This window comes from Orycteropus afer, unplaced genomic scaffold (assembly GCF_000298275.1).
Source record: "Orycteropus afer afer isolate SDZICR_OR568_19922 unplaced genomic scaffold, OryAfe1.0 scaffold00016, whole genome shotgun sequence".
Classification (NCBI taxonomy): Eukaryota; Metazoa; Chordata; class Mammalia; order Tubulidentata; family Orycteropodidae; genus Orycteropus; species Orycteropus afer.
In genome coordinates this window covers 19,757,880-19,774,491 of record NW_006921603.1, presented here as the reverse complement: position 1 = coordinate 19,774,491, position 16,612 = coordinate 19,757,880, and the positions used below count along the sequence as shown (strand labels likewise).

At 38.0% G+C, this 16,612-nt stretch overlaps 1 protein-coding gene across 1 annotated transcript in view; it reads right to left on the bottom strand.

The window, feature by feature from the left end:
- SGIP1 (SH3GL interacting endocytic adaptor 1) overlaps positions 1–16,612 on the bottom strand; it is a 167,018-nt gene that overhangs the window by 7,862 nt on the left and 142,544 nt on the right. Inside the window, exons 20-21 of the mRNA XM_042783350.1 lie at positions 9,254–9,409; positions 3,860–3,992 (exon numbers count right to left, since the gene is read on the bottom strand). Coding sequence (XP_042639284.1) covers positions 3,860–3,992; positions 9,254–9,409 — 289 coding nt within the window. The remainder of the gene's footprint in view (positions 1–3,859; positions 3,993–9,253; positions 9,410–16,612) is intronic.

Sequence of the window (16,612 nt, the reverse complement as noted above, 5' to 3'; positions counted from 1 at the left end):
GACTCAACGGCACATAACAACAACAACAACAACATTAACATCTCAAGGAGCCCTAATAAGGCAATGGTTAAGGTGCTTGGCTGCTAACCTATTGATCAGTGGTTTGAACCCACCCAGCATTTCTGTTGGAGAAAAGACCTGGCAATCTGCTCTGCTAAAGATTACAATCTAGAAAACTCTATGGGACAGTTCTACTCTGTCACATTGAGTCATTATGAGCTAAAAACGGACTTCATGGCACCCAACAACAACATTAGCATCTCCCAAGGAGCCTCTGGGTGGGGCAAATTGTTAAGTAGTGCAAATAGTTAAGTTGGGGGTTGGAGAGCCCATTCAGAGGTGTCTGGGAAGACAGGCCTGGTGCTCTGCTTCCAAAAGGTCACAGCCTTAAAAACCCTATGGAGCAGTTCTACTATGCACACTTGGGTAGCCATAAGTTGAATTGACTCAATGCTAACTATCAACAACAACAACAAGCATCTCAAAACAACCCATGAAGTATCTACTTAGGTGTGACTGTGATTCTTATCTGCAGATGAGGACACTAAGGTTCAGGAAGATTAAAGTGTCCAAGGTCACATGGAGTGTAGAAAGCAGACCTAATTCAGTCTGTTGTCTACACCTTGGTACTTTAAATCAAGCTCATACTGCAATAGGTGAATTCTGCCTATTTTCCAGGCTCACTTACTAACAAATACAGAGATTAAAAACACACAGGATATAAAAATTTCAAGAAATTTTTATCTGAAGTGAAAATGTAGATGCAGTGTTTGTAATCAGAGTTCACAAAGGGATTCAAGCACAGTTTTACATTCGTCTGTTTGGGGATGAGAATCACTCATGCGATTCATGTGCCCTGAAATTGAATTTGCCCTTCAGAGAAAAAATACACTGGAGTTTCCCTTCTTCACTCATTTCTCTCAGAAGCTTAGTTATTAAACATGTTCAAATGTTTTGAGAAAAAAGTTAAAAAGCATTTTCTATTTTAATTAGAAAAGCTATATATTTTGCATCACATACACATTTGATAATATTATTTATAATGTCCAAAATTTAGATGATAAAGCATTACATTTGTTTGGATTTTTTTTTCTTTTTAAAAATAGATGATATAGGAGGAGCTCTTCCTTGGAAGGAAGGTTGGGCAATCTACTTCCATAGTGATACCACTTTGGAAACCCAAGGAGGGGTCACTGTGAGTTGGATCTGCTTCAATGGCAGTGAATTTGAGAGTTTTTGAGATGATATAGGTAACTTGGGAGCTCTGGTAGCGTAGTGCCTAAGGCACTTGACTGCTAACTAGAAGGCTGGCGGTTCAAACCCACCAACCACTCCTCAGAAAGAAGATGGAGCAATCTACTTCCATAGTGATACTGCCTCGGAAACCCAAGGAGGAGTCGCTATGAGTCGGGTCCGACTCAAGGGCACATAACAACAACAACAGCAATAGGTAACTGATTTTCAATAGCTTCCTCCCAGTAATTTAAATAAATAAGTTTCAACGTGCAGTGTGCATTATAGATACTGGTTGTTATTGTTGTTATGTGCCATCAAGTCGGACCCACCTCATAGCGACCCCTCCTGGAGAACTTATAAAAAATACAGATATCTGGGTTCCACCCTGAATCAATTAAATCAGAATCTGAGTGTGGGAGGGGCAGCAAATATATTTTGATATTTTTTGGTACCAATTCCGAACCAGCATTTGTTTACAAGCTCCCAACTGATTGTACTGTGCAATGAGGTTTAAGATGCATTGATTTCTATTAAACTACTATGGTATAGTAAGTTGCATGATATGGCTTTTCTAGCCATAGTCTTTGTAACTCCCATCAGATTACTGGGTAAAAAAACAAAAACAAACAAACAAAAAAACTCACTGCTGTTGAGTCGGATCCAACTCATAGTGACCCCTCCTTGGGTTTCTGAGGAGGTATCACTATGGAAATACATTGCCCAACCTTATTTCCAAGGAGTGGCTGGTGGATTTCAACCACCACCCTTCTGGTTAGCAGTCAAATGCCTTAGGCACTGTGCCACCAGAGCTCCCAGATTACTGGGTGGGGCCATGCAGATATCTGTCAGATTGGCTGGGCAGCTGGTAGTATTATTTCCTATAATAAGACTGATAATTAACTCAGTGGTAGAATTTGCCCTGAGCAACTGAGTATCTGCTTTTAAACTCCTGATTGTTAAAGTCATCCACCTGGGGTATTTCTGTTGGAGCAGCATGAGAAACTTCTGGGAAAGTTAGCTCTCTCTCAGGTGTGTAGAACTCTGATGTTAGGATTGGTTAGTTTTGCCACTCTGCCAGGCTTAAAATGAGCCCTCTTAGAGGCAGAGGTGAAAAATCTCACTGCTGGCTGAAAGAGATGCCTGGCTGGGAGAGACACATGGTTGAGAGAGACACTTGACTGAGAGATGGTTGCAGTGGAACCAAGATGCATGGGACAGAGCAGCAGGCTTACCTGGCCCACAGGGGTAGAGGCCAGGCCAAGAGGCTAAGGGCCAGAGAGCATGTCTAAGGGCACAGCAGAGGGGACACTGTCCTGATCAAAGAATTGCATCCTGAGCACTTTCCTGAACTTGAATTTTAGCCTGTTGCTTCCCTAATGAACCCCATAATCTGTGAGTTCTGTGTGGCCACTGCAGCAAATTATTGAACCCAGCAAAGAGGTGGTGGGTACACAGGAGGGATGGTTGGTGTCAAGGTTGGTAAGAGGGCTGGAGGACGGTGGCATGTCTGACCTCATAGGAACAGGCCTGGGGCTGCTAACAGTGATTCTGTCTTCTTCTTGTGTAGTTAGAGGTGGTCAAAAGATGCCACCTCCATGTCCCTTTAGCAAGTACACAGCTATTAAAAATAACAATTATTCCCTCATCTTAAGAAAATAATTCAACCATATTTAATCACAAAACTACAATGCATTAAAAATAATCTAGATGATCACGTGGCTCTGACTCAATGGGATACTCAGAAATTGAAATTTGTACTATTTCTTGCCTTTGAGACCTGATTGGAAACAGGTAGTAATTTGAGGTAAGGGTAATCCTAGACATAATAAGTTCTCATATATTGTATTGTGTTGTATCAAACCTTTAAACATCAAATTATTTCTTAAAATAAATCTTATTAGAACTATACCATAGGACTATCAACTTAGAAAAAAATTCAGATTTCTTATATTTAACCATTAAAAATAAGAGATATTAGTTTAGTAATGTCTTTAATGTTACAGTGATTTAGTTTCCAATATCTATAATTATAATTGCTGTAGTTTTCTGCAACTTCATTTTTTTTGTAGCATGTGTCTTTAATTTTTTTAAGTAAAATATTTATAGGTAAGTTTAAACTAATAAGGATATATGTAAATATTCTATTCAATAGTCCTTAATTAGTCATTTAAAGTTTTTATTTTCTTATAAATTATAGATTTTAAGTATAGTCATGTGCTGCTCATGTCCATTCAGGCAATGTTTGACAACATATATGTCCACGGTCATATGTTATATTATCATAATATATATCATTCAATAACCATAAGGCTATAATAGAGTTCATAAATCCTGATTGGAGAAAGGAATGTAGTGGATGTCACTGCAAATTCGTACCCATTTGTTTTTATGAACCATTGTACGTAACTCAAATTTTTAATATGACAGGCTTTACAGGGGTTGGTTTGTAACTATAGGTCATACATAAGTCAGATGTTCACAACCCAGGGACTGCCTATATATACTGTGGTATTCACACAATGTATAAATCATATAACGTCTTATTTTACAGAACTTATCGTGGATGTTAAGCAACACATGACTGTAATATTAAAAGAGATGTTACTTTACTTACTATTATTACCTGATATTTGAGCATGTCCACATTATAATATGTAGCCTGGGGTTTCTGTTCAGATACTTTCTTTAGGTGAGTCATCAAATTTGGCATGTTTACCCAGAATTCCTTGTTATTGGCATCACTTTGGGTATTATCGCTGTTCAATTGGGAAGAAAAAAATCACTGAGTAGCATCTTGTAACAAAGCAAATATAAACCACACAAGAAGCATCTTAGCAAATGGATACCAAATGTCTATATCCATCTTTCAGAATTCCTAGAGATTATTTTATTAACAGTAGTGCAGTTTTAGTACAAATATGATTCTGAATGGTATTATGCCATGTTAACAGATTAATATCCATAGGGCACTATTGTATTGCTTTAAATCCCAGTGAGTACTCAGTAATACTAATCTATTATGATGATAATTGGTTGCTTTGCAGAGTAAATTATTTATTAACACAAACTTAATAGTCTTTTCTACATCATCAAATGTTTTAATCTGAATTAGTCAGTTAATGAAATCAAAGGGCTAAGTACATTGATTTTCTTTTTAATTGACTTGACCAGTAATTTCACAGAAGTTACTGAGTTAAATATTTTGGCCAAATGTAAGCATAATCTCTATTATCAACTAAAGAGAAAAGGACCATCCTAAAATTACTATGCTTTTCAGCACAGACAATATTTAATTTGAGAAGCATCCAAATCATAAAATTTATTTCACTTAGAAGGTGATCTTAGAATGTAAATGCTAGTAATCATGGTAGTTATAACAGAAAAAGAGAGTTCAGTCTTGAAGCAAGAAGTTTTATCTCCCTATGAGACTGTCACATTTGTTCAGAGGCCTGTCCACAGACCATTCACACAATCCATCTTGTGAATGCTTGACATCAGTGACAAAAAGCATAGGCAAAAGTGTGTAAACAACTGCTCACTTCCCACATAATGAGGAAACTGAGCCCCCATGTGATTATAATTTAAGAGACAATATTTACTGATATTTCATTTTCAGAATAACCTATAATACAATAATAGAAGCTATACTTTCTTGAGCATCTATTATGTGTTAGGCACTCTAACAGATGCATTCCAAATTATTTCATGAAAATCAACCCTACAGAAGAAGAATTATTATCCTCACTTTAAAAGATGAGCAAACTTACTATAAAAAGAGAAAATTAGAGTCTGAGAAAAGGGAAAGGGGAAAGTGGAAGATTAGAGGGCAGATCAAAAATAAACTGCTATGATTCAGCCTCTGGAGGTCAAAAGAATCAGAAAGCTGAGTCCAAAAAACAGCAAGGCCTTAAAATTGCTACTGACCTGTTAGGAGAGAGTGGTTTTTGGAGGCCAAGTCTCAGCATGACCAGTATGATTCTGCTATGCCCAGGCATAAGGTTTTTAAGAACAGAGCAAAGCTTTGTGATTCTAGGCATATAGGAAGAGGATGGAAAAGACTCCTCGCCCCCTGAGACTTTGCCCTGAGTCAAACTGAGCTAAGGATGCGGATTAGGGCTGCCCAAACTTTTATTATCCACAAACATGTAAGTTACCCAAGCTTTCAGAGAAAGGAGACAGGAGACAGGAGACAGGAGATGAGAGATAAGATTACAGAGGGTCAATAAAATTCAGTAATTTGCTTAAGGTTACACAGCTAATGAGGGAGCTCTGGTAGCATAGTGGCTAAAGCACTTGACTGCTAACCAGAAGGCTGGCGGTTCAAACCCACCAACCACTCCTAGGAAGGAAGGTTGGGCAATCCTACTTCCGTAGTGATACTGCCTCGGAAACCCGAGGAGGGGTCGCTATGAGTTGGGGCCGACTCGATGGCACACAACAACAACAACAACAACAAACACAGCTAATAAGTAATAGAGTCTAGATTTTACCCAGGTCAATCTTATTAGAGCTCATATCTTCTCACTGTATCAAAACAAAACAAAAAAACAAAAAACCCAGCAAAACAAAAAACCCTCACACAAATACATACACCAAATCAGTTTCTGTGAGTTGATTCTGACTCATGGTGACACTATGTGTAATCAGAACAGAACAGTGCTCCATAGGGATTTTACAGGCTGCTTTTTTGGAGACAGATTGCAGGCCTTTCTCCTGAGGTGCCTCTGGGTGGATTCAAACCTCCAAACTTTCAGTTAACTGTTTGACAGGGGTGCAGAGTTAATATCCAGCAACAGATCATTGGAATCAATGGCTGCTAACAGTCAAGTAAAAACAGAGTGATGTTCAATTCACAAGGAGTCTCTGGGTGGTACAAATAGTAAATACACTTGGCTGCTAACTGTAAGGTTGAAAGTTCCACCCAGAGGCACCTCAGAAGGAAGGCTTGGTGGTCTACTTTTGAAAAAAAAATCAGCCATTGAAGAGCCTATGGAGCTTGCAGCATTATTCACAATATCAAAGAGATGGAAACAGCCTAAATGTCCATCAATGAATGAATGGATAAACTAACTATGGTACATATACACAATGGAATATATACAATGTTAAAGAATATTGAATGAAGAATCCATGAAACATCTTGTAACATGGATGAACCTGGTGGGCATTATGTTGAGTGAAATAAGTCAATCACAAAATAGCAAAAATTGTGTCTACTATTATAAAAAGCCAAAGAAAAATTTACATGAAAGAAACATCTTTGATGGTTACCCAGAATGGGAAGGTGGGGGGCAGAAATCACTAACTAGATAAGAGACATGTATTAATTTGAGTGAAGGGAAAGGCAATATACAAAAAGGGGGTGACCAGCACAATATCACTGAGGAAAAAGATGACAGGGAGAGGTGCAGAAGAGTTACAGACAACAAAGGTAGATACTATTACATACACAATTGTTCATTATCAGTAATAATAAACATTAATCTAAAAGTGGATACATAGGTAGTCTGGCCAGATGAACAGGTATGGGTAGGTGAATGGGACTATACTCAGGAACATATATAGCTTGGGAAGACAATATTTCTACATAGGTGTTTGTATGTGCTACAAAAATGTCAATATACTTTATAGAGCTAACAGAGGACACAACCAAGCACCTTAAGAGAGTGAATCACTGGGCCTGTGGGCTCGAAACCATGGTCTTGGGGGACATCAAGCTCAATTGGCACAACACAGTACACAAAAACATTGTTCTATATCCTACTCTGGTGAGTAGTGACTAGGGTCTTAAAAGTTAGTAAGTACCATCTGAGATGCAACTGTTAGTTTCTCCTTGATTAAAAAGAGTGAAGGAAACCAAAGACACATAGAAACAATTAGTCCAAGAGACTAACGGACCACAGGAACCTCAGCCTACATGGTCCTGAGACCAGAAGAACTACATGGTACCCAGCTACCAATGCCAACCACTTGGAAAAGGATAAAAATTGGAGATCCTGGACAGAGTGGGAGAAAAAAATGTGGAACAAAATTAAAAAATATAAAAAAGACAAGGACTACTAGTCAGACAGAGACTGGTGAAATCCCTGGGACTATGGCCGCAATCACCCTTCAGGCCTGGAATCAGACTCACTCTCATGGCTCGACTCTCAGCCAAACAATAGAGAGGGCTACAAGCTGAACATCTACACCAGGTAGATGCACTCCCTAGAACAGTCAACCATAAGAGATCAGAAAGGCAGTATTTGCACAGGGAGAAACCTAGGTAGGCAGGAACGCATAGGTAAGAAAGACAGGGAAGGGGGAACTACACAGGTGGTAGGAGGAGAGCTGTTACATTATGGTGATTGTAATCGGTGTCACGAAACAAAATGTATATGAGCTGTTGACTGTAAAACAAATCTGCTTTGTAAAATTGCACACAAATCACAATAAAAAGTTAAATAAATAAAAGGAGAGCTCAGCTGGGTACCCGGAGAGGCTCTTTCCATTTTGTGAAAATTATGATTTATCCCAAATTAATTTGTAAGCTAAATACAGTTCTAAGTTTAAGAAGTGTTGCTACACTATTTGGTAAAGTGACTCAAAAGTAAATCTGAAAAAATAAACATAAGATAATATCCAAGACAGGTTTATTAAGAAAGACCACAGATTTAGAGTAAATGAGTCATTTAGCATAAATAACATAAATGTAAAGCAATTTAAACTCTATGGTTAATCTAATCTGTAGAAATAGATAGAAAATGTAATAGAGACAGATTCTATTATTTAAACTTTAATATACAGAAGATTGGAATAATAGACTGGAATAGATTGGAAGTTATTTATTAAATAGTATTTTGAAATTTGGCTTAAAGAAAAATTAAGGAAGGTGCTTATCTAAGAATGCATGTAAAATTAATTTCAGAGACAGTAAAACTTTGAATGTGAAAGGTGTTGTTATTGTTGTTAGGTGCTGTAGAGTTGACTCCAACTCATAGTGATGCTATGTACAACAGAATGAGACACTGCCCTGTCATAATATATCATGCAGTGTTTCACTGCTATAAAGTATAGACCCATACTGAAACAAGTTTGAGTAAAATTTATAAGAATAAAATGGATGTTTACAAATAAAAAATAAAACATGGGGGAAAGAAAAGAATGATGCCATTGTCTCAGCCATTGCAAATAATTAACTTGATATAATTGATCATTTTTAATATCATATATGTATGTACAAGGAACTCTGGTGGTGTAGTGCCTAAGGCATTTGACTGCTAACCAGAATGTTGGCAGTTCAAGCACACTCCATGGAAGGAAAACTGGGCAATCTACTTCTATAAAGATTTACCACCTCGGAAACCCAATGGGCATCACTATGAGTCAGAATCAATGGCAGTTGAGTTTGGTTTTGATTTTGATATGTATGCAATTTGTGAATGTGCACATGAATACATATGGTAATGACATGATGATATTCAGGCTTAATACTTAGAAGATGTGAAAGATTATATTCATAGAAACAAATTGACACAAGCTTCTTTTTTTGCCATACTTGTAAAGTTGCATCAAAACAGTACAATTACAATGAATTTTATGAAAAATATGTCAAGGTCATGTGAAGAGCGGCTCATAATTCAAAAAATCATTTGATTTAAAAAGATGCTAATTCACCAAAAGGATTTTATTCTTGCTATTGGGCTTCTTTCCCATCATTGTCATTCATTGTCTACCAGTGAAAAGTAGACAGTGAGTAAATTTTATTACAATGAGTAAATTTTATTACTCTAAATGTCTCTTTATCCACTTGAGATAGTAGGCCATTAAAATAGATAAATGCATATGCAGCCACACACACAAACACAAATTCACAAAACTCTGACAACCTGTGAAAGTTTTACGTTTGCACGATGGGTCCATTATAACAGTGGTGCTTTCTCTAATGTGCTTCTCCACTGCCAAGGTTTATCCCTCTTCTAGGTACAAAGCACTCAGCCACACACATTTCTAAAAATTTGTGCAAAATCATATTTACCAGCAGAGAAGTTGGGGATTTGGCAGGACGTGTTCTAACCTGCTGAAATTCATCACCCGAAAAGTCAGAGCAGCGGGGGATGGGTTGTTGGCAAAGTGTCTGGTGATGCCGGCAGGAAAGGACAATACCATTTCTCCAGTGATCTTGACGATGCACCTGGTGTATTAAAACACAGAGGAAAGAGAGAGGAACCCTGGATCATTATGCTGTGAATCAAACCAGTTGTGAAAAAGTAAAGACATACGTAATAATATTAAACAGCAGAGGAGAGGAGAGATAAGCTCTTACAATTCCACTCTCAACTACTAAATCAATTTCTCACTTACCTGAGAAATAGATGGCTTGTTTTAACACATTAAAAAAAAAAAAAAGTGGCTATTCTGTTGAATGTGTTTTGGACTGTTAAAAGAAGAGTTCAGCTCTTTCTGTGGAAAAGTCTACATATAATTCACCTCACACATAGAATCACCTACTTTGGTGGTGTGCTCTTATTTTGGTTTTTGAATTTTTGGCAGAACATTTGAAGATTTTAATTGTACACTATCATCACACACTGAAAGCTACTTGAGGTCTCTAAGTAACATGATTAATGCCTCGAAATACTCTTCAGATAAAGTTCCTGTGTCCTGCTTAGCTAGCTGTTTATTTCAGTAACTTGGCTATGTGATCCAAATGGTCAAATTGGGCATATAAGTTAACACAATAGAGTGTTAGTTTAGAAGGAAAAATGATTTTTTAAAAGAGTATTCCAAACCAAACCAAACTCACTGCCATTGAGTTGATTCTGACTCATACCGTGTTGGGTTTTCAAGGCTGTACATTTTTATGGAAGCAGACTGCCTCATCTTTCTTCTGTGGAGGAGCTGCTGAATTCAAACCACCAACCTTTTGTTTAGCAACCAAATGCCTTAACCACTACCCCACCAGAGCTCCTTAAAAAGAGCATTGTTGTTGTTGTTGTTGTGTGCCATCGAGTCGGATCCAACTCACAGCGACCCCTCCTTGGGTTTCCGAGGCAGTATCACTATGGAAGTAGATTTCCCATTATTGAGGTATAATTGACTTATAGTAAACTTTACTTTTTAAAGTATAATATTCCATAAGTCTTGACAGAATGTACACTCATGAAACCATCACACAATCAAGATAATAAACATATCCACCTCCCCTAAAAGTTTCTTCATGCTTTTCTGTAATCCTTTTCTCCCATCCTTCCTCATCATTCTACTCCCCATCTTCAGATGACTGTTAATATGTCTGTCACTAGCATTTGACTGCTAACCAGAAGCCTGGTGGTTCAAATCCACCAGCCACTCATCAGAAGGAAGACTGGGCAATCTACTTCTGTAGCGATACCACCTGTGAAACCCAAGGAGGTGTTGCTATGAGTCAGAATCAACTCGATGGCAGTGAGTTTGGTTTTGCTTTTGATACATTAGTCTGCATTTCCCAGAACTGTGCATAAACAGAATGATAAGATGTCTTTTTTTGGAGGTGGAGGGGGTGTCTTGTTTTTTTCACTTAGCATAATTATTTTGAGATTCATCCAAGTAGTTGTATGTATCTACAGTTCATTTCTTTTTACTCCTGAGCTCTACCCACTGCTGTAGAGTCAAATCCAACTCATAGAGACTCTGTAGGACAAAAGGAACTGCTCCATAGGGTTTCCAAGGCTGTAAATCTTTACTGAGGCAGAATGCCTCCTCTTTCTCCTGTGGGGGCCAGTGGGTTTGAACTGGTGACTTCCAGTTAGCAGTCAAGCACTTAACCACTATATCACCAAGACTCTTTTACTGCTGAGCAGTAGTGTGGATATGCCATTCATCTTTTGAAAAACATTTGGGTTGTTCCCACTTTTTGGTTATTACCAACAAAGCTGTGCATTTATGCACAAATTTTTGTCAGGACAGAGGCTTTCACTTCTCTTGGGTAAGTACTTAGGAGTGGAACCACTGGATAACCCAGCAGGTGTACTTTTAATTTTTAAAGAAACAACCAAACAGTTTTATAAAGGGAAAAATAAAGCTCTGTATATGACTTTTGAGGGAGCCTTGGTGGCACAGTGGTTAAGTACTTGACTGCCAATTGAAAGGTTGGCAATTAGAATCTACTAGCCACTCTGTGGAAGAAAGATGAGGCTGTCTACATCCATAAAGATTTACAGCTTTGAAAATCCTATGGGCAGTTCTATTTTATCCTACATGGTCATTAGAAGTAGAATTGACTTGATGGCAACAAGTTTTGGATTTGTAAGACTTTCAATCCTTCCACATCCTCACCAACACTTGTTAGGGTTATTCTTTTTAGTATTAGCCATTCCAATAGATGTGTAGTATTATCTCACTGTGGTTTTAATTTGCACTGCTCTAATGACTAATGATGTTAAACACCCTTTCATGTGCATATTTGTCTTTAGTTATACCTGTTGGTGAAGGATCTTCTCAAATCCTCTGCCAAGTTTTTAAGTTGAGTTTCTCATTTTCTTATTATTGAATTTTGAGAGTTCTTTATATATTATTGGATTTTCTATTCTGTTCCTTGGACCTATTTTATCTACCTTTTCACTAACACCACACTGTCTTTATTTCTATAGCTTTATGTTATTGGTGTTGGTTGATAGTGCTGAAGTCAGGTAGTACTAGTCCTCTAATGTTTTCTTCTTTTTCAAAGTTGTTTTGACTATCATAGGTCCTCTGTTTTCCACATGAAGTTTAAATGCCTGCTGAGATTTTGATTGGGATTGCATTAGATTCATAGATCAATTTGGGAAACACTGAAATATTAACAACATTATGTCTTCTGGCCAGTGAATGAAATATATCTTTACATTTATTGAGATCTATCATTATTTTTGCACTGCTTTTACCTGTTCGTTGTCTCCCCCTTTCATTTTTTTCTGCCTTCTTTTAAATTAATTATTTTTATGATTGTGTCTTGTATCCTGTGCCAATCCTCAATTTATTGCTTGCCAGTTCCAATCCACCCATTATCGTATCCTCTTAGTAAATTAATAAACTCACTGCCTTCAAGTCAATTCTGACTCAGCAATCCTGTAGGACGTAATAGAACTGCCACACAGCTTTTCCAAGGCTGTAAATTTTACAGAAGCCACTGTCACATCTTTCTCCCACGGAGCAGCTAGTGGGTTTGAATTGCTGACCTTTCATTTAGTAGCTAAGGGCTTAACCTCTGTACCACCAGGTTTCCTGAAAAAATTAACAATGGGCCCTTCATGTAGTCTCATTGCCAACAGTTATGATATTAAACTTTGTCAGTAGAGGGCGCCGGAGAGACACTGCAGGCAAAAATGCTTTTTCCTTCCAATTTCCGATATGCTTGCTAGGCGGACTCCTGCAATATTTAGGGTTTTTTCAGTATTTGGCTCCGGCAGTACATGTGGCATGCTCAAGTACTGAGGCACATATGTCTTTCTCAGAGTCCAGTAGCACATACAGTTCCCTTGTTGTTGTTGTTATGTGCCGTCGTGTCGACCCCGACTCATGACCCCTCCTTGGGTTTCCGAGGCAGTATCACTACGGGAAGTAGGATTGCCCAACCTTCCTTCCGAGGAGTGGCTGGTGGGTTTGAACCACCAGCCTTCTGGTTAGCAGTCAAGTGCTTTAGACACTATGCTACCAGAGCTCCCATAGCATCTGGTTTCTGTAGCACACACAGCTTCCCCAGTGCCGACTTCCTGCCATGTAGGTGGGTTTTACAGCTCCAGGCTTCAGCCATATGGACAGCTACTCCAACACCTGGCTTCTGCACTTCATAATGGTCTACAGCACACACCAGCCATGCCTTAGTCCACCCTGAGCCGGTTTGGTAGCAGAGTGCCTTCCTGAGACACTTCCCATGAAGATTTTTCTGGCACCCTAGACAGTTGTTTTCCAGCAGCTTATCAGCACAGTCTTCTCTACCTTCCACAGCCATCGCTTCTGCAACTGTGTTCAGTCAGGAGAGGAACATAGAGGCTGGCAGTTCAAACCCACCAGCCACTCCTTGGAAGGCAGATTGGGCTACTACTTTTGCAGTGATACCGCCTCAGAAACCCAAGGAGGGGTCGCGATGAGTCGGATCCGGCAGGACAGCAGTGAGTTGGTTTTTTGTTTTTTTTTTTCTCCTGTGGGTGCGCTATCGCAGTGCTAGGGCAGTGGCTGTTCCTTATAGCTGATATTCCTATATATTTTAGAGTTTCCTTTAGTTGGTACTTCAACCTCCTGTTACAGTTAATAATACCTTACATTAAACTTTTCCTGTTCAAATTACAATGTGGTTTCTCCATCTTGATTGGAAATAATAGATATATTTCTTATGTTGGCTTATTAGTTACAGCTATAACTCTTTGTTTTATTATTTTATTAATTGTCTTAAAAAACAAAAAACAAAAACAAAAAAACCCAAACCAAACCCACTGCCATTGAATCAATTCAACTCATAGCAACCTTTTCTTGGGTTTCCACAGGGGTATCTCTATGTAATCTTCCTTCCAAGGAGTGGCTGGTGGGTTTGAACCACTAACCTTCTGGTTAGCAGTCAAATGCCTTAGGCACTACACCACCAGAGCTCCCACTAGTTGCCTTGTTTTAAGGCTTATTCTATTCATGATTTACTGATCATAGTCTACTTTGAAGTGATACTTCACTACTTCACAGATATTATAAGAACTTTACAACAATACACTTTCCATTTTTTCCACTTTGATCTTTGTCATACATTATTATTGCCATATATTTTACTTTCATATATTTTAAAAAGTCCATATTATATTATTATTATTTTCATTTAAAGAATCAATTACTTTTAGAGATGTTTAAATAATAAGAAAAATCTTATATCTCTCTATTCAGGTAGCAATAACTTTTCTTCTGCCTGAGAACTTCAACTTTTGTGTGTGTGTGTGTGCGTGTGTGTGATGTGTATCTGATGCTGATGGTGATGCATTCTTCAGCTTTATGTGTCTGAAAATGCATTCTGCCTTCAGTTTGAAAACTACTTTCACTAGGTATAGAATTTTAGGCTGACAATCTTTTTCCTTTCAGTACTCTAAAGATATTTTTTCTGTTGTCTTCCCACTTACATTGTTTCCAATAAGATACTTGCTGTTATCTTTATGTTTTTTTCTCTGTATGCAACATATCTTTTTTCTCTGGATACTTTATCACTGCTTTTGAGTAGTGTGATTATGAGTTTGGTGTAATTTTCTTCATGTTTTTTTAGATTCAGGTTCTTTGAGATTCTTGAATATGTGGATTTATTGTTTTCACCAGCTTTGGAAACAATTTTGTCCTTCTTCCTTTCCTCAGGTATTCCATTTACATATGTTGTTTAAAGTTGTTTAAAGTTGTTCCATGGCTCACTGATGTCATATTCTTTCTTTCTTTTTACTCTTTGTTGCTGCATTTTGAACAATTTCTATTGATATATTTTCAAGTTCATTAATCTTTTATTTTGTAATGCCTAATCTATCTTTATTCCCATCCACTGTAATTTTTATCTCACATATTTTAGTTGTCATATTTGTTTTGTTTTGTTTAAATGTATCTTCCATGTCCTTACCTAACTTTTTGATGATATGGAATACAATTATAATTTTAATAACTGGTTCAATATCTTTGTCTACTAATTCTAACATTTGTGTTGGCTCTGGATCAATTTTTGTGGATTGATTCTTCTTCTTATTTTGGGCCATGTTTTTCTGCATTTTTTCATGCCTGATAATCTTTGCTTAGAAGCTAGGTATTGTAATATTTACCTTGTGGAGTACTGAATAAGGAGTTCTTGTGGTGCAGTGCCTAGGGCATTTGACCACTAACCAGAAGGTTAGCAGTTCAAACCCAACAGCTGCTCTTTGGAAAGATTTACTTCTGTAAAGATTTACTGTCTTGGGAACCCAATGGGGGTCGTTATGAGTCAGAATTGACTTGATGTCAGTGGGTTTGATGTTTTTGGTTTGGGTGCTGAATATTTTGTAATCTTATAAATATTCTTAAGTGGCACAGTTCTTAAGCACTCAGCTGCTAACCAGAAAACTGGTGGTTCAAATCCACGAGCCCCTCTGTGGGAGGAGGATATAGCTGTCTGCTTCTGTAAAGATTGACAGCCTTGGAAATCCTATAGGGGAATTCTATTCTGTCCTATAGGGTTGTTATGAGTCAGAATAGACTCGACAGCAACTTGTTTTGGTTTTGGCAATAAATGTTCTGGAGCATTATATGGGATACAGTTACGTTTCTTCTGAACAATTTGATCCTTTGAGGTCTTGCTTTTCAGATTTGTAAGACAGAACCAGCACATATTTAATCTAGGGCTAATTGACTGCTAACCAGAAGGCTGGCGGTTCAAACCCACCAGCCACTCCTCGGAAGGAAGGTTGGGCAATCCTACTTCCGTAGTGATACTGCCTCGGAAACCCAAGGAGGGGTCGCTATGAGTCAGGGCTGACTCGACGGCACATAACAACAACAACAACAACTGATTCAGGACACTTCTGTGTGCCCTACCCAATGCTCTATGAATCTTGAGATCTTCTAGTCTGGCTTGTAGGAACATGCACACAGTTCCATCCCTCACTCAGATATTATTCATAACTTTGCTCTGGATGAGAATTTTTCATTCTCAATTTGCATCTCTATCTCTCCTGGGGAATACTGCTAATCTCCCAGTTTGGGTGCTAACTCAGTTGTCTTCCTTTTCCACCTTTTAGATCAGTAAACTGTGATTGATTTATCCAATCGGTGCTAAGTCTGGACTTCCCCTCAACCTGAGTCTGCTCTTAATGTTTGTCAATATGTGGTGGGCACGCAGAATATTACTTGGCAACTGTCACATAAAACAATAATTAGTCAGAGTGCTTGTTAAATTAGATTTCAGCGCATACCATCACTCAGTATATTGTTGTTAGCAGTGGTGGCTCACATGTTTTTAACTGGCAAGTAATCTGCTTAGTTTCCATTCTAGTTTGCTTAAAATGAGATATACAAGGTGTCTTCGTGAGGGATAGAATTTCATTCTTGAAAGCAACTCAGCAAGGGAGGAGGTGGCATTTAGTAAATCAACAAAATGTATTGGCTCCCAACTCTGAAAGATGTTTTTAATTTTTTTGAGTGGTAGAGAAATTCAAAAATGAGCAAAACATCTCCTGACTTCAAAAAGTTTACAGTTAGCTAGGAGAATTGCAGATGCACAGTCTGTACAGTCCACTATAAGAAACATCAAGGCTCTTCAACTGCATTATTTCCCCGTGCTGCCTCTGAACAGTCAGCCAGATCTCTGCTGATTTATTAATCCATTCAGTGTTCATTTTATATAATGAAATTTTTATATAAAAGTTAATATTTCCCAGAGATATTCACTGGA